The following is a 23,319-nucleotide window of genomic DNA, read 5'->3' on the forward strand; positions in this document are numbered from 1 at the left end:
CAGTATGTGTTCATCAGTTTTTCAAGGTAATACAGAAACTACGTTCATCTGCTTCATTACAAGTGTGACAGATCTGATTCAATGACTCACGGATGTGTCTATCCAGCCCATACCAAACTCCTATTAAGAAAATACACATACCTTCCTGGATTACAAACAGCTGAGGATTCACAGTAAACATCGAATATGAAATCATCATGCCCACACTTCTTCCTTACTGGTAAAGTTTGTATTTGAAACCAATGGAACAAACCCATTATTTTGACACGTTTTGCTGTTGCCCTAATCTTCTCCATATCTCCTGACTCCCCTGCAATAAATTCTACTGACTGCAGCAATGCTGGTTTCTGAGGGCACAGCTGATCAAGTGCAGGCTTTCCTGTTATTGAACTGCTCTAACAAACTGTTCATGACTCTAGCAGATGTTTTTGCTTTCAAACCAACAGGAACTTTATGGACTGTTCTGAATTTTTTTTGTTCTTTCTATCCCAGGGGCAACTACTAGAGCCGTCAAGATTAGGGAAGCTGCTATTCAGTGACTAGCTGCAAAAACGCTAGCCCAGGGAGCAGCATCCACCCTGCCTTGTTACTGTATTTCTCCCTTGCATTCTATTGCAGATTCAGGACTCCTTTACAGTGAGAAAGAAATCCAGATTTAAGAATAGTTTTGGTCCTGGGCTGTATGCCTTCTCCTGAGGAATCACAGTGCTGCAATAACACACATCTCAGTGCAGCTTCAGAGCGCAGCATTAACTCTTTCTACCCAAAAGTGACGACATGCTGAATTCCATGGAAAAGCCTTGCCTTAGAGTTCACCAGCAGGGCAACAGTGATAAAGCCTCAGTTGAGGTCAAACCTCAGTAATTTATTTTGCTATTTAATAAAACAGCATTTATGTACCACACCTATCACAAAAGCAGGCATTTAGAGAGTCTGGTTTTGATAGCAGGATCCTGTAACGATGGTCCCAGCCTTAGCTGAGGCAAGGCAAGTTCGACTCCCACTGTCCTTTGTGGGAGCAAGCAGCCTTCTCTGAGATATGACCTTACAAGACAAGTGATCCTTGCTGGAGATTTGCCATTGCTGTGCTGCTTGTCACAGATATACATACGGTCAGTTTTTTCAAGTCAAAAATGCCCTTGAAGCTATAGGAACACGAGTGTTCTAAAAATGCAAACCTGATTCTTTCTCCATTTCTGGGTCGCACACCTCTTGCATTGCTACCATGTTCCAAGGCAAGATTCATTTATGCCCTGAGAGACATTTCCAGGAATTTGAGCTCAAAAATAATCTTTTATCTTCCAGTTTAATTCTTTGAAAATCTGAATCCACACTGGGAATTACAGCAGCCTCTGGCACATCAGTGGAGCTGTTCCAATGCTAAAACAGAGGTTTTTCAATTTCCAAATAATTTCACTATAATGCAGGATAGCAAATAATCAAATTCAAATTCTTCAAAAGCTCTGCAGCAAGTCACGCTCTTCCTTGTGCTCCTGTAATTCCTCTTTCATTGCGAAAGTCACACACATCGACAACAAGCGAGGAAGCCCTTGCTGCACAGAGGTATTTTACTGGCAATTGCAGGTGTTTTGTACCTTCCTAATATAATCAATTCATGCTTTCTGTCTGAGCTATGCCAATTTTTTTACTTTTTGCTATTCTTACAGCAACATCTGGAAGAAACATGTATCAAATATCAGAACAACTGAGCTTGTTTAGAAATACACAAACACAGAAATTTGTACAATTGTACAATTACCTATGGAGTGAAAAAGTACAAAGAAAGTATTTTTTAAAAACCGAAGGTGAGAATTACAACATACAACTTCTGTTTATGCAGTATAACAGGATATGAATTCCTAGAGTCTGCTCATAAATGCAAAAATCTCTGTAAGCAAGCATTGAGGTCACTTTTTAACTGCTACCTACAGCAAAAGCCAGAGCATTGCCATAAATACTTGGCAAGGGGCAAAAACCATCTTTGAGCTGCTCAAAAATAGTAGTGGCACCTTTAATCTCTGTCCTCCCTCAAGTGAAAAGTGATCTGCATCAGCTCTAAATCTGGAATATATTTCTGTCCATTCATCTTGATTTGCACTACTGAACCATATTTAACTAAAGAAAAACAGAGTTTCAACAAAAATTGTTGTCCCTTATCTTCTTTCATGATTTGAACACTGTCATCCCATTTTCTGCCCTCAAAATCAAAGGTACAGGTGCTTACCCATAATCTAAGGTAAATTTTTGAAGTTTACAGACTCCCTTCTCTGCAACTGCAGAATTAATCTTCCTACTACAGTGAAGAAAGACTATTATAAAGGCAAAGGTCTGAACAGACCCATGTTACAAAGTCAGTAATCTGTGTGATAATTGATAGTGCCAGGAAAACTGCACAGGAGTGACTGCTGAGGCAAAAGTTTCAACACAAGGCAAAAAAAAAAGGCTGAAATACAGCTGAGCTGATCTGCCTCTGGAACTCCAGGTCCTGATTCACACAGTTCAATGGTTAAGTATGAGAAAACTAATATTGTTTTGAAACATTTCCATGATACTTAGTAACAAATGAAGAAAACAGTTTATATTAACCTCAGATAATTTGCATAGACATTCTTTACACGTGAACGAAACCTAGACAAACACACATGCTTGATGAATACTGGAATTATCAAGCAGCGGTTTTGCTCATAGATGGGCTAATTATACCATAAATACCTAGACCTAAGACAAATCTTTATTCATTCAAAGATTATAAATTGTCATCTTTCAGCAGCATAAAAGTGTTGGAACAAAGAAACACTACAGCTCAATTGTGGCGTGCGTACTTATGGTTTTAATTTATGAGCAATAAATCATTAGTTTTACTTAGTTTTGTGTACTTCTTGAACCAAAAGGTTTTAATTTTCTCATTTATATAAATAAGCTTTACACAATTCAATTGAGAGTTACATACGAAATTCTCAATGCGCTCTTCTCTAAGGGATGTACGTTTGTCCAAATTGAGAGCAAAGGCATCTGCAGACTATAAAGATTGTTCTGTGCTGCCTGCTGTACACTTGCCTGCAGACAACCAGAGAGCTTTCCTTTATTTCAGCTGAATACACAAAATTTATAATTTGAAGTAAGATTCTAAAATCTTGTAGAACAGAAACAAGAACTTCCCAACTGATTCATTAAGTCTGAAGTCTGCCCTGTGCCCACATGCAGTCTCTGGTGTCTCCAGTACATAGAACAAAAAACTTGCATATCCCCTGTTCTCATACAAATCGCACACTAACATCTGATTTTGATGCTTTTTCTGTGGTTCCTAAGTTACATGTAAAATGATCATAGGTGTTTTAGAGACCTGAGGTAATCACATGCTTGTCAACAAGCTTCAGGAGTACTTCTCTTAAAATTAAGCTGTACAATCTGAATGATTTACTTCATGCTACTTCTGGAACCGCTGGCGCATTAGTTACATCGTGTTACCCATGGCAAGTAGAATGTCACAGTTCTGGTTTAGGTCTACATGCAGCCGCTTCAAATTCAACAGGTTCACCTTTTTTTGCATATAGATGTGATCTCACTTCATCAGAGGTTGGTTTCAGTACCCCACAGTCCGACTGGCCACGTAGTTCCAGTCCAACAACTGCCTAGCGAGTTTTACTGCAGGGATTTTCCTAAATCTTCCCTTACAGCACACCCCTCTATGCACTGCTGGCTCTACCTCTGCTCAAGTGTGACAGCAGACTGAAGACCAGATTTTCCTTTTAGACAGAATGCTTACAGCCATCTTTAAAATAAACTGTTTGTAGTCTGGTGATATGCTCTGTTTTTACTTGTGGCTATATGTTACAGAATAAAGTTCTGGTTTTAATGCATTTTTCAGCTTGTAAACTTCTGCAGGAACATGCCATGCAAATTAAAATAGCCTATTTTACCCAAAACTTCTCCCCGCTCATTTTTTTTTCCTGTTAGGACTTTCTGAGATCCCTGTATGTGCAAATATCATAAAATTAAGCTAAAAAGCCCCCTGTAAACCAGGGGTTTTGTCAGCCTAACAGTTACTTCACACCACCAACTAACTTATAGATTTATCCATTCATTATTTATATATTGCCCACAGTTTATTAGGTGCTTTACAGACCATCCATTCTCTGTATCAGCACTTTAATCTTGAAGGAATAGGTAGGTTTGTAATCACGATATGAATTCTCCTTATATTTTCCCAGCTTTGAGGACTGCTGTACTTGCTCCTCCTTTACGCTGGTCTGACAGTCAACAGCCTGGCTTTTTTCCTTTTTCCCTCAAAAAGGTATTGATAAGGTGTCCAGGCTTCACCATTACTCCTGGTTGCATTGCAAGACTGGTGTATATACATTGTGCCTTAACTCCAGCCTCTGTTTCTAAAGTTCCGATTGGAAACCAGCCAAGTACAGCGAACTTCGAAAGGTGGGCAGAGCTAGAACCCAACATTACTCACAGTATGGAGCATCTTAAGGCTGTTCAACACTTCAAATGCTCAGACTGTGAGCAGACTATCATTCTGTACCAAAGGATAACGTATATATTCTTTCCTGAGGTAAAGAATAATTTCAACTGCACAAACCTATGGCAAAATCCATCTGATGGCCATCTTTAAAGAATTATGGAAGAGGTAACTATTTCTATAATTCACTGACTTCAAAAGTATGTTTGACATTATTGTCGGGAAAATTATGTTAACCATGGATTACTGTTACAATCAAAGTATGTAGTGAGAAGTCAAGAGGCTTAGTAGTAAATTTTCAAAGCGGTGCGTGGGGATTTACCCGTTTGACTCCCATTAACGTCAATAGGAGTCGCGCGGCTAAATCCCTGTACACTGCTTTGAAAACTGACCCCTTCGTGTTGATGGACCCCTCTCTAAGAAGTTCCAGATGACCATGTAAGAATAGTAAAGAACTATTTCAGCATGTGCCCTTGTTCATTATTGTTGTTTGTACACATCTGAAAGTATTTTAATTCCTATATGCAGTGCTGTTTCCAGGATTTAGTTTATAAAATATGGATTAAGATGGGCAAGTACTGAGTTAATCTGATGACGCCGTGCACATGCCCAGGTGTACACATGCATCAAACACACAACATACATTGCCAGCATCTAATGCACCTTACAGAATTAATTTTTATCCACCTCATCTATATCATTCACAATTACGGCTGAAGAATGTTATCAGGATTTACTCCACTGCTTGTATGCAGTGATGCAGCTCTTTCATGAACTGTCATTCACCCTGCTCCCATTTACCCCACTCACTCCTATGTTCAGCAAGAAATTCAATTTGCTCTCCTCTACCACTCAGTCCTGTTTCCTGCAGGGAGCAGGAAGTGCACGTTCCAGTTTTAAGGAAACACAGTGTTCCCTTAAAAAATACTATGAACTACAATTTCATTAGAAACACCTTTTCTGGAAGGGGAAAATAATCCAGATTAGTTTGAAATCTGTTATGCTTCCAAGTATAAGAAGCAAACCTGAAAACTGTGTTTCCACTGTTTGTGACTACTGCCAGAGAACCCCAAATGCATGTAACAATCTTGTAAGAGAAAAGCATCCCTGGAATCAGTTGAACTCGAAATTTTTTAACTGTTGTCATAAAAAAATACATATACATCTTTATAGATTATACATATTTAACATCTGCAACAGTTTTAAACTCAGTAAAAAATTCCAAATATTAAATGTTTCTTAAATTGCACAAATTCTTCTACAACATATTTTATCTTTATCACTTGATACATATATCTATTTATATATAGCCGATTACATATATGAATATCTATTAAAATATTATATGAAATATTTTTATATATTTTAAATATTTTATTATATGTTATATTTCATTATATATGAAAATATATATAATTGGAGAGAATACCTGAGTCAAGAAAAACACTTAAAAATTCATTTTCTGAAGTTCTGCATCTCACTTTTCTGTATAGAAATGTCCTCAACATCTCAAAGAATTCTTTCCCCAAGGATGTTAATTTTTACAGGACATCTGCACAATTCCTTTGAAACTAGTGATATGAAGACCCATGAAGTTCTTTTAAAAAGCATCTTGTACTCTTTTATTGTGTGGCAGTAACAAAGTAGAATTTCATGACAATGATACACTAGCTAGAGGCAATTTCAAGTAGAAAGAATAATAATGGCAAACTGAGAATCTAGAATGTGTATATATATATAAAATCCCATCTGGATAATAAAGTTCAACATATACATCCAAGTAACTACATGAAGTCTCAGCTATATGCTGGTTGCACACCAAATACCAAAACAACATAACACAGTTCCCCACCTTCAAGTGGATTGTGCTAACAACTAAGCAAGGGTTAGCTGCAATACTCTTGGAGGAGCAGAGGGAGGTGAAACTTGGCAGAATCACCCAAACATCTTGTGATCTGGGACTCACTCAATCTACCAAAAGGCTGGTTTTGCAGCCACTCAGAGCTTTCCAGTTGCCTTCCTGCAGCTTTGCGATTGCCATCTCCCTCACTCCAGCTCTGCACACATGGTGTGTATTTTCCTGCAGTTTCAAGCCTGTAACACTCCATTGAGACAATTTTGTGGAAAGCCCTCATCTGCGGAGCACAGGTACACCTGAAAGGCCAGTAGCTTAGACAAACAATCAGTACATAAAAATAACGGCAGTTTAAAACATTAACCCCCACACCAACCCTTGCTCCAACTCCTCTGCAGGCTTCACAGCACGGCAGCTCATATAAACTCAAGTGGGCTTCACCCACTTCAGAATAAGGTCAGAGAGCTTTGTTTAGATAGCCTTCATCACGGATTATGTTAAACTGCCAATTCTGCTCTGAAGTGCTGCAGAACCAGTAAAGCCCAGCAGAGACACCGTAATGGGCAGCCAAAAGCACTGACTGCTGAAACAGCTCCAAACTCGCATCTGACCGCGGCAATGCAGAGATGACAAAGAAACAGAGCAAAAAGGCTTTGAACACCTCGTAACTACATGATAGTGTAATTGCTGTTACAGAACAGGCTCTGGTTTTGATCAGTTTTATTATTAGAAATCAAGCTTCGTTGTGATAGACATTGAACATACACATAGCAAGATACAGCTCTCGCGTCTCAGAACATGCTATGCATGCACACACTATAGTTATGGATATAGTGCGGCATGTACCATAACATATATTGTTTCACATGAGTGTAAGAGAAAGAATACATGATTAAATACACACGCACAAAAGAGTGCAAGAAGAAAAATAAGAGGTAGAAGGCTGAGAAGTGGTAGAACACTAAATATAATTATCAGTCCCAGTTCATTAGCCTATTACCAGCCCATCATTATGCTCTGCTGCCCAGGGAAGAAGGCTTGTAGACCAGAATGACCAGATTCCTTACTGTGTCTGCTCAGTGAGACTCGTATGGCAGCAGTTTGGCTGTGATTACAGGCATTGTAGCTTGTTTTTCATAGTATCTGTCTTCTTAGCACACATTAACACAGTTATTTAATACACTCTCCACTGTTAACTCTCAGTCTTGCTTTCCACTGCACAATAATCACTAGTTCTATGTATGTAATTTTTACTTCCATCAATGGAATGTATGAAAGGAATCTCAAATAGGCCATAAAGAACCGCAATGTTGCTTAGAAACAAAACTCTTGCTCAGGGTGCGTAGCTTTCATTAGAGGGAGCAGGAAGTGCAAACATGATGTCAGAGTTAGAGAGATTATCTGTATAAATTGTGTTATCATTTAGCCCAAACAAACAGTGAGGAAAGGCTAACCTCCTCCCTTTGAAGACAATGAATAGTTACTAAGTTTGACTTCTAATGAAAGCCATTTTCAGGAAAACACCAGATATGTACAACAGTTGGTCCAGAAATGAAAATCTGTTGTAACAGCCAAAAGTCAAAGGCAGCTATAAATACAGACCTTAATCTTTTCAAGAATCCCTTAACGAAGGCTATAAAACTGATTATATCTTCAGGCCTAACTCAAGTACAAATTCTTACTCAGAAATAAGTAACAGCCCTGCAAATATTAATTGAAGACCACTACAGGAACAAAGAATGAAAATAAAGAGTGCTGGTTGGAATCCTAACATCATGGAATATGAGTTACATTGCATTTAGAATAAACAATTAATGAGACAACAGAAGCCTCAGCTACGTGTCCATTTTTCTGAGAGAGAAACAATTTCCAGAAGCGGTCACAGTGGGATGAAGACACACTGCATCATTCCCTTTAGCACAACAGAAATGCTCTTTGATTATTTAAAAGCCAGTTGCAAAGATCTGTCTTCAATACCTCCTATTGGAGGTTTAAATAGCAAGGAGGTGCAAGTACACTTACCAGCAACACTGTAGTAAAGTACAGACTTTTGTTTTAACAAAATCTATATTTATACGATTACATTTCCTATGGTTGAGGGCAGCTGTAATTAATGGATTTCCCTCCTTCCCCTAATGCAGTCATTTGTCAATTTAAACACAGAATGTCCAATCAATTTTGATGTATTTAGTAAGCAATTTGTCAGAGTACTGCATACCAGTTAATATATTAATTCTTGTCATTGGCCTGCTTCTGACAACTGCAGGTCATCTCCATAAAATTGGTCCTGATGAGCCAAAACTTTTTGCCTGGAATGTGAAGGTGCCCTTGCCAGAGCCAGAGGAGAGAAATCATCTCATTCAATGCTTTTTCTGATCAGTTTTTGATCCGATTTCAAGGTTGGGTTTGTTTGGGTTTTTTTTTCATTAATGCATTAATTGTCCATGTTTCAGATATTTCAACTACAGTCCCTTCCTCCAGTGCAATGAAAAAGTGAATTCAAAGAGGAGGGATGAGGAAGAAAGGAAATAAGAAGCATGAAACGAGGACATATGATTTTTTTGTTGTTATGCAAATTTACCTATTTTCATTACAATTCCATTATGTGCCATGCACGTGTCTGAAATGAATTCAAACATGCTAAAATAGAAGGTACAGAAGTTAGACAAAGGCAACACAGGTTAAGTCAATCAAATATGGAAGAATTCGGGTCACGGCAATAGAAAAGTATTCATTAGAGAAAAAACCTGAGCACAAACAGCAGATTATCAGGGACAAGGAAAGTACATCTTAACAGGATGCCTCGAGAGTTTATACTACCAGAAGCATCTTAATTCCTAGGTACTAAACAGCAGGAAGCAAGTACTATTTAAAGAATAAGTAATAATGAAACTTGGCGAGTCTCTGAAGAAAGGCACATCCTTTATACGACAAGTTCCTGTGGACACCAGAAACCCTTCTATGTATGCACACAGTACCTTGCACAACTCTCCTCCTCTGTAAGGTCTGCTATGACAGTCCTGCGGTGATAGCGTAATACCAGGTGATGATACGAGAAAAGAAAAACATCTAGGACAGATAAAATGTGACTTAAATTTCCCTCCTCTGTTATGATTAGATTTAGGAGCTACTCAGAACAAAGGAAATAAAGAGGAAATACTAGAGACACAAATAAGGTAAAATACTATGTATTAAATCTCTGAAGGCTCAGAGAGAAACATCTAACCCAGCACAAAGGACTTGAGGCCTGCAGTACATCCCAGGCGCTGCAGGATGAACTCTTATGACAACAACGGTAAGTCTGAAATCTGCTGTTAGAAGGTGAGGAGATTCTCCGGCCTGGTTATTTTCACTCTCAAACTGCAAAAAGCCTGAAGCATTCGGGAGCAGGATACCTACACTTCCTGCAGGCCAGCAGGCTGTGGAATTTAACATGCAAGTTCACTTTCAAGCCACGGACTTACAGAAAGGTCCAAATCTCTTGCTAACCACTTCCTCACCTCTCTGCAGTGAACCACAGCTGTGATAAAGCGCTCAGGTAGATACGAACTGTGCACTCTGATCCAGGTTTCTGCAGCAGATGTCACAGATGACCTCAAAGCAATGAAACAGCTGTGCTAATCCACTTACAAATACCCTTGGGATAAAGGTCTTGGACACTTGTACTATATTTTTCTTCAAACAATGGTTCCTTGTTACTTCCTTATTAGCTGTGGGTATAACTTTCAGATTCTTTAAAATATTAGAAGGTGAACTCTGTAAACAACTAAAACAGCTTTTTTAGAATATTCTGTTTATCACAAGAACTCAGTGGCCTATTTCATGCTTTTCCGAGACGAAGGAAGATTTTGGTGCTGTGTTTTGGCATTAAACTGTATCCTTCTGCAGACCTGCAGAGCACAGCCCTCCAAACAGACCGCCAGACGTTTCATTGTTCTGTCCGTCTGCTGACAGAGGTACTCTGTGCTAAAAAGCACACTGAGTATTTTTCAATGACCCAGGGGGCAAAGGTCACTTATTATAAATGGATAATGAGACCTAATGCAGTGTTCTGAGTGTGGACAAAGAAAGGGTCTATCCATACCCCCTTGTGACTTGGTCATTCAGGCTTTTATTTCCCCTGCACACTTAATGGAGCCAAACAATTGGCAGAAATGCTATACAGAAACTGAGAGAAACTGCTGTATTCTACCTCTGATAGACAGATACAAATAGTGACCCTGAAACGGCGCCAGAATTCCTCTTACCACTAACGTGGCAGACAGATGTAACATTCACCCTAAACCCCTATTTAGCCATTTGCTGGCAATTAAACTTACTGACGGAAGTGATAGCACATCAAACCACAGGCTTCAGCTAATGTCAGCCCATTACATTACTGCAGGTAAGGAGAGACAGATAACTTCAGTTTAGCGTGCATTTAATAGGGGAAGCCAACAGGTGTCTTGAACTGTTTTGTGGGAATCCTGCTCTGACTCCATTTTTTCCAAAAATTCATTGAGAAGCTCCAGATAGAATAAATCCAGAAGACAAATAAAACTTCAAAGAATATCAGATATACACAAATTTCTCCATTAATGCCATTTGTACTATGTCCTGTAGATACTTTTTGTCTGTAGTGGTTATTTTTCTATTTTCCTTTACATTTCAAACTCATCTTAAAAAGTTCCTATTATGTGAAATAAAACCTGATTTTAAAAGTCTTCGCTGTAATTCAAGTAATTCAAATTCATTCTTTTGCTGCAAGTCAGCTACAACTCATTGTTTTTCCTTTAAACAGTTTTCAATATCAAACCATTTGACATGCATGGTACTTGAGCCATTAATGAAACACAGGGTGAACTACATCCATCCCTGGTTTCAGACTGTGGAATAAATGTGATCTGTGTATATAAGCTTTGCTATTCAAAGAAAGGTTTTTGTTCAGACCGTATCATTGCATTACATTGTTTTTCATTTCAACAGAAACTAAAAAGCAGACAAACTACTTCTACAAAATGTCCAGAATGCTCCAGAGAGCATTCTGTGCTCTTGGACTCATCCTGCAAGGACTGCATGCTCCATACAATAATTTATATATTTGTACATTTGATAGCATGCAGGACAAATAATCGGAAACCAGTATGGATGATAATGACATCTTGAAACTAGAGGAGAGAATCTGAGGAGAGGGAGGAGGGGGAATAAATCTGGCTCAAACAGCAAAGCTGCAAGGATCCACAAACACAGGTAGTGTCTGTGAATTAAAGCTGCTTTTGGAGACTGTTTCAAGACTACTCAGTACCAGCAGCAACAATGGTGCATAAGCAATGGATAAAAATACTGATACCAAAATGAGTTCTCAGCAGCCTAAGCAGAATCTGGCAGCAGCCACATTAAACTACAATACGAAACTAGACCTATGCTCTGTAGTTAACAGTGTCTATTAACAGTTTTGATATAAAATACAAATATATTTGTTGATCTGATTGGACTTAACAATTCAAACTACTTATTTCAAAATGGATGTATAGGCTCGCACATCTAATTTTAGACACAGTAATGTGAAGAGAGATCCATATTTGTATCACAAACTATCATACAACCAAAATACATCCTTGCAATGACCTTTCATCTCAAAGCAGAACTCTTATACCTGTATGTCAAAGCAAAACAATGCAGGGATCTAGCAAAAAATTCTAGCCCAAAGGCAGAGTTTTGTGCACTACTAACCACCTTTTCCATACTCTTTTCTACCTTTTGAGTTTTCTTCTTTTTTCTATGCAGCATGAAATGAGGAAGACAATAACCTTGTGGGTTCCCACAACATTTTGAGCTCAAAGCACATGCAACAGATGGAAAGGTAGAAGCAACAGATCTAATCTGGCACCAATGTCACTTTTACCAGTCATGTTCAAACTGCCTTTTGGCCCAGATGTCCACTTTCTGCATTTTAAAATGCCTGTGTCACCTCATGTGCTGGCGCTGGCTGCAAAGACAACTGTGCAGAGGCTCTAGTTTCCCCATGAGTACCTTTACGTATGGCAAGAGTTGTTCCCTTGTGAAACTTCAACTGCTATATCATTTTCATCTTGACTACATCCTAGATAGAGAATTGTTACTTACTGTTAATATTATTCTCTTTTCTGAATGGTCAAAATACAAAATAACATAAATACTCACTTATCTAAAAAACCAATATAAAATACATGGGTTTATATAATACACATATACCATATATCTACAGATATGTTTCTGAATATGCAATGCTATGCATATTGGCTCCTTGCAAACGACGTGGCTGGATAAGATAGAGGACTAGGCAGGTGGGCAGCCAAACCTGGAAGCAATGCCAAGGCTCCCGAGGGAAGCAGCTGTCTGAGACTCTGGCTGGAAGTAGCCCGGCAATAAGGAGTTCCAGGGGAGAGGGAAAACGCAGATGCACTGGCTTGTCACAGAGTACTGAATTCATGAGAGGAAATGGCTAAGAGCATGAGAAGAAATAAGGTGAAGAAACCCTGAAGACTTCAGGGGATCTTTTGAGTCATACTTTCAAGGCCAGCCAAACACTCACATTCTGGGTATATGACAGGCTCACAACTTTGATTCATATAAAAAAGATACTTATATTCACTACCATTACTAATATAGTTACATAAGCCCTATTCTGGGGTTAAACATATTCTGAAATAAATGCAGGCTGAAAAACTAAGTCACACTCAGCTTAAAATGTGCACGTAAGACAAGACAAAAAGCTGTCAGCTACTTACAGCCAGCAAGAAGATACTGGTAGTACTGCACAGCATCTGCAGCCAGGAGCAGTGGATGGTTTGCATTAAATGGTGGTTGGAGTTCATTCCACTGAGGAGTTCTGAGGTAAAACACAAGACTATTAATATTTTAGCTAATACAGAGAATGTAAATCAGTGTTTCTGTCATCACATGTAATTATGTATACAAGCTCACAAAATGTTTGTAATTATTTAAATTAGCTTGTTCAAACACTGCAATACACCACAGGCACTTGAGCAGCAGGACCAAATAGCACAGATTGTGAGGCAAAGACAATACTTGTTTGTTGACTGCAACATGGATTGCTCACGATGAAGGTGGTTTAGATTAAGTTGGTAAACATGTTTAGGACCCTTGTATGTCATGCTGACGTTATATAAACACACAACAGAAACTGGGGACCTTTTTTGTTCTGTTAACTAGCACTACTTAGAAACTGTAAAGTCATTGAGCATTCACAAACTGTGAAAATAAAGCTGTGTAAAGTTATGGCCTATTGATCCAATTAGAATTTTCAATTCCATTACAACCTACTCATTTCAACAATAATGGTCTAGAAGTCTGCGTTGTAATTTTAATTAGGGTGGCCATTCCTAAATAGCTTGGTAAATCAAGCATCGATCAACCTAGTCCAGCCATAAGCAGCACTAAGGAATACAGGAGCCAAGAAAAATCGATAGGGAAATATTTTAAAATGTCAAAAGCACTGACAACACTTTCTCATCAATTTTTGTTTACTTTCTTCCACGTGTCAGGAATAATTTCTTCAACTGTCTTGAGAAATGCTACCTTCAGCTGCTTACAGGATAACTTGCCTAATTCTTTGCAATGCTTCACTGGGGAAACCTCACTCATGACTCACAGCAGAATTTTGTACTTTAACACTATTACAATAATTGTTTCTAGTCCCTCTGTAAAAAACTAAATTACAATCTGATCATTTAAAATCACCAATTGATAAGGATCTCTATTGATCCGTAAACACATTCATGTACCTCTGTGTTTATAGAAGTATTTAAATGCTCAGCTCCCCTTCAGCCACGTAAGCACTAACACAACTACAGGAAAAGGTAGGTTTGAATATTGAGAGCCCTCTCTTTCAACGGAAAACCTTAAGAGTCTTTAAGATAAACTTTAAGATAAAAAAATAGGGATGAAACTCAAAGAGTCATAGAATGGTTTGGGTTGGAAAGGGCCTTAAGCTCACCTAGTTCCAACCCTCCTACCATAGGCAGGGATGCCTTACCCTAGACCATATTGCCCAAGTCTCTGTCCAGCCTGGGCTTGAACACTGCCAGGGATGGAGCGTTCACCATTTCTTTGGACAACCTGTTCCAGCTGCTCAGTAGCCTCATGATACATGAATGAACATTCACCCCTTCCAGAAAAAGAGATTACAAACATTTCCTGAACAAAAAGAGGAAGAAACAGTAAAAAGAATGAGCTACCTAACCAAAGTCCAGCTGGCTCTTGGGCATGTCACCATTTCCAAAGGTGTATCATCACTGATCTTCGGAGCAGTGCTGAGTGGACGTGGTTCCAATACATGCTCCACCAGGCTGCCATAACAACTGATGATATACAACGACTCCACTACAAACTGTTTTGATTGATCTGTTTGCAAGAAGAAAGAAAATCTTACTGCAATAGCACAGCAGAAACAGCAAAAATGTTTACAGGAATAGCACACTAGTCTTTTAAGTCTCTTGCTTTATATGCTTCCATCAGAACCACCAATTAAAATAAGTGAGAGGGCTGGAAAGACAGAAAATGGTACCAAGCACAAAATTTTCCCTTTGTCTCAAAAAAATATGGTTATCTGATTTAAGAGAAGGTGGAGCAAGAGTTTCACACCAAAGTGGGTCCAGGTGACAACACGCTGCCAAACATATGTCTGTACATTTGCTTTAGCAAAGGTTTCTGTCCTTTACCTCACAGTAACACTTCACACAGTATTTTTTAATTGAACCAAAGTTTGTTTACTGTCATCGCACCATAATAAAAAAAAAAATCAATGAATGATTTCACTTATTAAACTTTCTTGCAAATTTTGGTCCTATTTACCAAAAGCACCCCAACTATGCCCCCCAAAATATCCACTGTCACTGTTTCAGGATCAAGTCTACAGATAAGCACCATCTGCTCACAAAATGAGAAAATAAATTCATTTTAATTTAAATGCAAGTTCCATTTTTGGAATATACCAACCTTTTTCTCTTTTCAGACCAGGATTGTTTGCAAACCATGACCTTGATGATCCAAAGACTGCAGCGACACAAAACTCGCCTCCCACAGACTTACTGGGTGAAATCTGTGGAGCTGGTTTGGATTTGCTTAAAGAAAGAATAAAAAGTTATGAAAGTTATTTTCTCAAAAATCACAATGTCCCTTGCTTAACAGTCATTCTAAGATGGTGAATATCTGCAGTTTCCATAAGATTAGCAGACTTTACAGATGCTTAGTGGTTCTCAATAATAGGTCCTAAATTCCCCTTGATTACTGAACTCATTAACTTGAAGGACAGCACTGGCTCATAATGGAGAATTAGTTGGGCTGTTTAAAAGACCCAATATTGAATATCTGCATTCAATAGAAACTTCTGAAGTGAATACAAACATTTATAATTGTAAGTCCCCTGGGAACTAAAATAGAGATTCTGGGTCAGTCTTTCTAGGTGGTTGATATTTTCTGGCATTTTCAAAAGAACCCTCTAACTAATGTTAACATTGACTGCTGATCTGTGTATCTGCACATTGAAACCACTTGGATATATATGACATGGGCAAGAGGGTAAGAGGGAACAACATGCGGAGGATATGAGGAAAGGGGAACAATGCATACGCTCATGAGCTACATGTTAAAACAAATCAGTAACTGTACCATGTAAAAAGAGATTAAGATACATTCTCCTCTGAAACTCCACAATGTGCATGTAGCAGATCCAGTGGTTTATAATTATGTTTTATTGAAACATCATTTAGTGTTCCTCCCTACAGGAAGCTGAAGATACGCAACATTCTGCTTTCTATAAACTCAAAATTTGCCCATTTCCTCAATTCATTAAACCAGATTTTTACCCTTCCCTTAAGAGAAAAGCTGTCTGAGAAGTTCATGCAGGATTCCTCCTTCTCCATGTTCCATTTTTTTCCTGTCTTTTAAACTGGACTTCTCCCTATTCTATTTCACTGCTCCCTTGTCTTGCCACCTCTCCCTCCTTTCCTTTTTTCTTCTATTGATTTCTTGTTCCACATTTTATCATGCCTGTGATTACACTACCATACTGACTTCGTCATTTTTAAGTACTGATCTTCAATTCTGAGAACTGTGTGTGTGCATGTATGTATATGCAAACAAATTATTACAAGTATTATGATGGAATTAAGCGCCATAAGACTATTTTAAAGCAGGAAAAAGCAACTCAAACACTGAGCATGACTAGAATAGCACTTAATTCATACCGCCCTTTTTTTCAATGACAAATTAGTTGTATACAGGTGAAGTGGTTCCACAGAACGAACCAACAGGGGTATTAAAGCAAAGACAGATTATGAATCAACATAATGTAAAAAAACCATGAGAAAAGTAAGGTAAACCAAAATTATTCTACAAGCTGGGCTTCTCTGAAACTCCTGCTCTGTGGATGCTGCACCCATGCAAACACCCATGTCTTGGTCCCTGGTTCCTCACAGCTCAGTCCTGATCTCACTGAAATAAATGGCAGAACTTGCCCTGATTTCAAACACTTCATTTCCTTCCAACAAGAAGTAGTAAGTGACATGTGGAAAATAATATGCGCATGGTTCCAAACGTATCCCCTCCATCATTACCGTCATGCTATGTGAAACATCTAAAATATCCTTCAACTTGAACTCACCTAAAGCAGCAAATACTTTCTGTGAAGCATTTCAGAAATGAGGGCATGTATGACAATGGGAGAAAAGAGTAATTGTCTACCTCATACTGTATTTTCAGCCAGGTTTCTGAAAGGGATGTACAGAAAGCGTAGCTGAGCTTCCCAGCACCTTGTATGGTATTACTGTGCCAGTTTTACACACGGGCTGACTGAAGCACAGAGGGGCTAAGCTGTTTGCCATAAATCACACATGCAGCAAGCCTACAGTCACACATTTCATTTAGAAGAAAAAACCCACCCACCCACCAAACCAAAACAGAATGAACTTTCGAAAGGAATTCCATCACACTGATTAGAGTCAATGGAAAGATTCAGACAAACTTTCATAGACTGAGGTCAGTCCTGAAGCACTCACACATGCAGGAGAAGCTAGAACGTTACAAAAGAGCAATTGCAATTTATAGTCCGTAGCTCTGATACTGAACCACCACAAAGCACTTAATAGCCAACTGTTAAATCTACAGCTATAGATTACTGGATCAGAAATCTGTGTTCCAAAATGTTAAGAGTATAAATATATTACCTTGCTTGCAGTGGCAATTTATGATCTATACTGGAATATTTTATATTAACATATGAAATATTTCTTAGCTACTCAGAAAAATGCAAAATAGATTTCTTTCTCTTTGAAAGAGTTACCTGTCACAGAAGCAGTATTTTTAACCAGACCTATAACAAACTGTGTATCAAGAACTGTTTTTAGCTCTCACCTTCCACATATTCACACTAATATTCCTCCAGAAACAAAAATGTAATGTATCCACTAAGCAGAGACTTGTTACTTACTGATCTCTACTTCAATCAATAAATGATCCATTTTAATATAGAAAAAGATTGTCCAGAAGGACAGTGTTACCGATCAATCAATACAAAACAACCTATGATAGAGATATGATTCAGCTGTATACACTTCCTCTTATAAACTCCTGAAAAGGTAATCCTTCCACACTATCTTAATACTCCAAATATTCTGAAGTTCTACTCTATACAATCTGAGGTTATTCATTAAAATATTCTAAAATGAAAAAATAAAAGAAAGGCAGCAAATGCTGTTCTCACCTACAGACTGGAGTAAAATTCTACAGAGCCATAACTGACTTCCATTTCTTCAAGCCTTTCAGGTCAAGAAACGTGGTACTCTAAAAACACTTTTTTTGCAGAGATCTCTACACCCACAGTCCCAAGACCTATGCCCAACCTTAAAGGAAATGGTCTAAGCTACATTCTATTTACACCATGCCTTTAAGATGTACATCTCTCAAGGCATGCATTTAAGTGTTGGTTTCAGTGCCAAAACATTTTCCCTTCAAGAAGGATGTTTTGTAGACAGAAAGAGCAGACCTTGTAAAACATGATTACTCATGTGGTTAAACTCAGTCCTGCTCAAAAATAAGGACCAAAAAAAAAACCTGACTAGCGCATCATACTGGTTCAGACACAGTTCTGAAGAAACTGCTGGGATGTCAACAAGTCTATTCTGAAAACTTGTAACTGAGGATTCTTTTATTTTACCACCATTTTACTTCATCCCTGAGTTTTCATCATTACGTTCCAACTCAAATTTCTTTCCTTCAGCAATCCTCAAAAGCCCAGTTATTTCCAGCAACAGTAATGCCATTAGAAAAATATATTTTCATGTCATTGTGATATTTTAACAACTTGGAAACTATAAATCCTCATTATTATGTAGATGCAAACACCCTTTCAGCTTTATAAATGATAACAAAACAATCATGTTGAAGGCAGGTGGTGAATGACTGGTTTCTGCTATGAACTCCTGCTCTTTACTTGCTCTTAGCCTGTCAGCACTTCGTAAATTATTCCAAGAACTGAAATTAAGGCACATTTGGCCTCACTTTTAAAAAACAGTTAATTTAAAAGAATCTTCACAATATGCTAACTTTCAAAAGATTTTACTGAGAGGCACTGCCATGCAGGGAGAAGCGAGGGTTGTTGGGAATTAACACTAAAAACAAGAAAGTGAAGCTAATGGACCCAAAGCTCCCATAATTTTGATCTTCCACATTAGAAACAAGAGCATTATATAAAAGGAGGATAAAAAGTCAGCGCACTTTTTCCGCTCTGGGTCTACCAAACTGTGTAACTACACCAAGAATTAAATGAGACACAGTGGTATTTTTATCCCAATTGTACCTGTGCAGGAACCTACACTAGAAGTACAATAATAATAAAAAATCCCTTTCACAGTTCTTGTTCTGCTCTAAGTTTAATAAGAGCTATGCCTCAACTGAAGATCATGTTCATGTCATTTCAGTCACCAGCAGTTAACATTCATCTACACCAGCTGAAGTCAATGACAAAGTCACCTACTAATGGTCAAGTTAACCCTAAACTCCAGCTAAATACCACAATATTTGGGGAAATTTCTGTTATTGACTTTTCTAACATAATTTTGGGGGATTATTTCCATTTTAAATGTAGAAACAGTGAGATGTAGATGCATACATGTCCAGTGTGAAATATATATAAGCATTTTGTACTGAAATGGCACAAAAAGTGATGGAAGAAAACTGAAAAAGAAAAGTAAGACATTACTTTGACAGATCTTAAAAAGTTAAGAGACTCAGCAATAGCATGCAAGTTCTTTCATGTTGACAAGGCAAAAGATGAAGAGCTACTGAAACAATTCAGTGTTACTACCAGTTGACTTTTGTAACGAATCATAAAAATAATAACAATGTCAATATTGTAACCACTTTACTTTTTTACTATTATTACTATATTTTAGGTAAGAAAATCAATAACAATCAATACTATTGAAATATTTTGAAAACTATAGGCCAATATGAACATCAGAGTACAGTGCAGTACTGGAGTGTTCCTCAAAAAGTCTCAAAATACTGCTGGCTCTTAAACTTGTCTTTATGTTCATAATCAAACAAGTGACATGACTCTAAAATAAATAACTAAATTGCACATGTATGGTATGAGGGAACTGCTCTACAAATTAAAATAGTGAGAGTCTGCAAAGACTGAGAATCACACTGATTTTATATTCCCAAAGAACAGACTTCAAATACATCAGATTCATAAAAAACAAAAGCACTTATCCACAACTCCACAACTAACCCCACTGAAATGGAAACATACCATTTCTCAAGGTAAAACTTTATCTGGGCTACATAAGCAGCAACAAATGTATCATGAGAAAAATACAGCATGAAATTTGCAATTACACATAGAAATAGTGAAAAAGCGTATCTGTCTCAAAATACGTAATTTTAATTGATTTATCACTCTGCCTAAAACAAGAAAACAAAGACATGTTTCCAGTCATCAAATTATGAATAAAACAAGAAAAAGCAAGAAAATAAATGGTAGGCTCCTTTACTCGCCAGGCAGCAAGCTGTCAAATCTCCATTCATGTTGTTTACATAATTTTAGGTCTCATTAAGACCTTAATGGAAACAACATGATTTCTTCCCCCACCCAAAGTGTGTTTTTTATCCTAATTTCACTGTAGGCTAGTACCATATTTTTGAGCTAGCACTGGCATTAAACAAACCACAAAAGAGTCTTGTGAAAGACAGGCAACAATTTTTGAGTCTATTTCCTATATTCCCCTCTTTAATCTAGGCCTTTTAATCTTGCCTCAATCTAAAATAATTTCTGGTTGACAAGCATCTTTGCTGCTTCATGCAGGGGCTGACCAACACATCCATTTGCGAAGACAATCCACTTTCAAAACTCTCCTTCCAGAGCCTTTTCAGTTCTTAGATCATGATCACACAAAATACTTAGGTGCATCACAGGCTACATTTTAAAACGGTTCTTAGGAAGTCTTATAGAGTGATCAGATATTCCATAGGAATAGGGCAATGTCACCTTCTTTCCTGTAGTGTCCTATTTAGTGTTTTTGCTTTTTTAGTGTTTTGTAACTCCCTGTTTAGTGTTTTATAACTCCTGTGTCCCTCATCAGCTCTCCTCTCAAGTTGCCTGTATCTTAACAAAACTCTTGGGAAGTTCCCTCTGCTGAAGACAGTATTTTGACAGAGACATAACGGGGTGATACATGTGGCACAAACTTGTAGCAGTAGAAACAAGAGCCACAGATGAATATTCTAACAGATACTAATGAGCATCCCCAGCTAACTTTAAAACAACCCCCTCCCAAAAAACCCACCTCCTAGCTGAAAGTTTCTAAATTTTCTAAGAAAGTTTTAAGATGCTCAAAATCCTTCCATTCTTTGTTATCTGGAACTTCAAGCACCTACTCCCATCTCATTATAAAGAGGTGACTGGACGTTCTGTAGCGCTGCATGAACACTGAACCAAGAACCACTACAAGGAGACTTGTTAAAGTTTGCTTTTATTTCTGTCTATTGTAATATGCTGCGATTTTACATATTAAAACAAACCATCCTCATAATTTCAAATATCATTATTTTAATGGAACTGTGGTTTGTTTGGTTGGTTTTTCTCTCCAGTGTGATAAGCTTTTTGGTTTTGTGTTTTTGTTTAGTTTGTTCTTTGTTTGGTTTGGGTATTTTTTACAGTGCCCATTTTACTTGCTTCACCCCTCCTACTGCAATATTTCACCGTCTACTCACTGCTCACCCGGCTTATTTTCGAGAGGTCATCATTGATGTTTTCTGTCTGTAAGCAACTTAGTGCTACAGGAATAAAGAAAGCAATATAGGAAAAAAAGAGACTTGTGGTGGAAAGCTGTTGCAATCATTTTTGCCCACTGGGAAATAATTTATTTTTTCAAATTTGCTGCTACTTAAAAATTAAATGCCCCCTCACAGGTAAAAATGGAAAAAAACAAGTGAATGCTTTGACAATGCTTAATGGTGAACACGCATCCATAGCTAAAGAGTGAAATTATGCAGTGCTTCCACCTATGGATCAGCCATGCAAGTCAACAAATTAAACAAAAAATTAATCCAAAATTAAAGTCTAAGCACAGCGTTATTTTCAGTGAGGACAGCAGATGAATTATAGGCATGCTGGGTTGGAACTGGGAACTCACCATGGAGCTTTTATGGAAAAACATCCTGCTCCAAACAGGTAAGGTCTTCATGTAAAGGGGAAAAATGCACAGAAATTAGATGAAAACTCCATTACCAACAAGTACACTGTATATCATGCTATTAAGATTTATGCAGAAGGTAAACAAAATAATTTCTTATAACCATTCATGATGCCCTGAGAGAGATGTAGCTCCCTAATGTCACCAACATGCTAAGGCTCACAGACACAGCTGCCCAGGTGAATGTCCCAGGGACAACACAGCCACCCATGGAAGCAGGAGCTGACGGGGCAGGCTCCTCATGCACAACTGCGGTGACAAACATAATGCACCCGTTGCAAGCAGGCTTTAACATTATCATTCAAGTTAGACACAGCTTAGGTCTCCTTACTGAAACCTGCTGCTAAATCTGAGGCAAAAGGAGTCAAGAGCCTTAGACCAACATTAAAGTCAGAACTAGCAGACGGAAATAAGCATCGAAAGCAACAAGTATGTGGGTGTTTTCCATGAAACACTAAAGGTCTGAGTGGGACAGTTTTACAAATATACTGAAAATAGGCAAGTCCTAAATAAAAACCACAGGTACAAACATAATTTATTAGAGAAAATTACTCAGCCCTTTTCCTAGGATAGAAACACACCATTAAAGTAAAAATCTTTAGCAACTGTATGACATAGCAATACTATTTCTCCACTCAGAAGTTTGCATGGAATGCAGGAAAGAGAACCCTAACTTACTTCAAGTATCTTTGCTGTTAAAAATCACCGGATGTAGAGCTTAATGCTTTTGGTCACTAAACAATTTATCTTCAGCATAACTTGATTTCTTTTCTGTTCAAGTATTTTGTACTGTGAATAGTTTTTACAGTGGTATCACACCCCATTAATTTCAGTGCATTTTAAATGGCTATCTCCTTGTTCTCTGCATCACCCTTCAAAAAGCCATCACCATACCGACCTTTTCATAAAATCTGAAAAGGAGGAATGGGAGGTAAATTTAGAGCTACTCACATGCTCAAGGCTTCTGTGATTCTCATTTGGGATATACCTTCATCCACAAAATTGCTGAATAACTGATTTTGTCAATGCCTGTCTTTTTTTTTTCTTCATACTCTGACTCAGCAATAAATTCTGGCTAGTTGAAACAAGTGAAGTATTTTCAGGTAATGAACTAACAGAAAATGTCTATCACAGAAAGATGTATAAAGCACTCAGCCATATGTTTGCACAGGTAAAAGGATACCAGCCTGATAAACAGGAATTCTGTGAAAAAAATTTGGCACAAGCACAACATCAATGAATGGAGACATCCTCTTAAA

General features: G+C 37.9%; 1 protein-coding gene across 16 annotated transcripts in view; it reads right to left on the bottom strand.

Moving 5' to 3' along the window:
- Positions 1–23,319, bottom strand: part of BCAS3 (BCAS3 microtubule associated cell migration factor) — a 363,292-nt gene that overhangs the window by 198,397 nt on the left and 141,576 nt on the right. For 14 of the 16 annotated variants that reach the window (XM_061368506.1, XM_061368578.1, XM_061368559.1 and 11 more), the window contains 4 exons: positions 22,001–22,045; positions 15,303–15,427; positions 14,543–14,708; positions 13,073–13,173 (listed from right to left, as the gene is read on the bottom strand). In XM_061368506.1, the coding sequence (XP_061224490.1) occupies positions 13,073–13,173; positions 14,543–14,708; positions 15,303–15,427; positions 22,001–22,045 (437 nt within the window). The remainder of the gene's footprint in view (positions 1–13,072; positions 13,174–14,542; positions 14,709–15,302; positions 15,428–22,000; positions 22,046–23,319) is intronic. The other 2 variants (XM_061368543.1, XM_061368515.1) reach the window with 1 other exon arrangement.

This window comes from Neopsephotus bourkii, unplaced genomic scaffold (assembly GCF_033783945.1).
Source record: "Neopsephotus bourkii isolate Nb327-2 ecotype Australia unplaced genomic scaffold, CSIRO-AGI_Nbou_v1 NB_140, whole genome shotgun sequence".
Lineage (NCBI taxonomy): Eukaryota > Metazoa > Chordata > Aves > Psittaciformes > Psittacidae > Neopsephotus > Neopsephotus bourkii.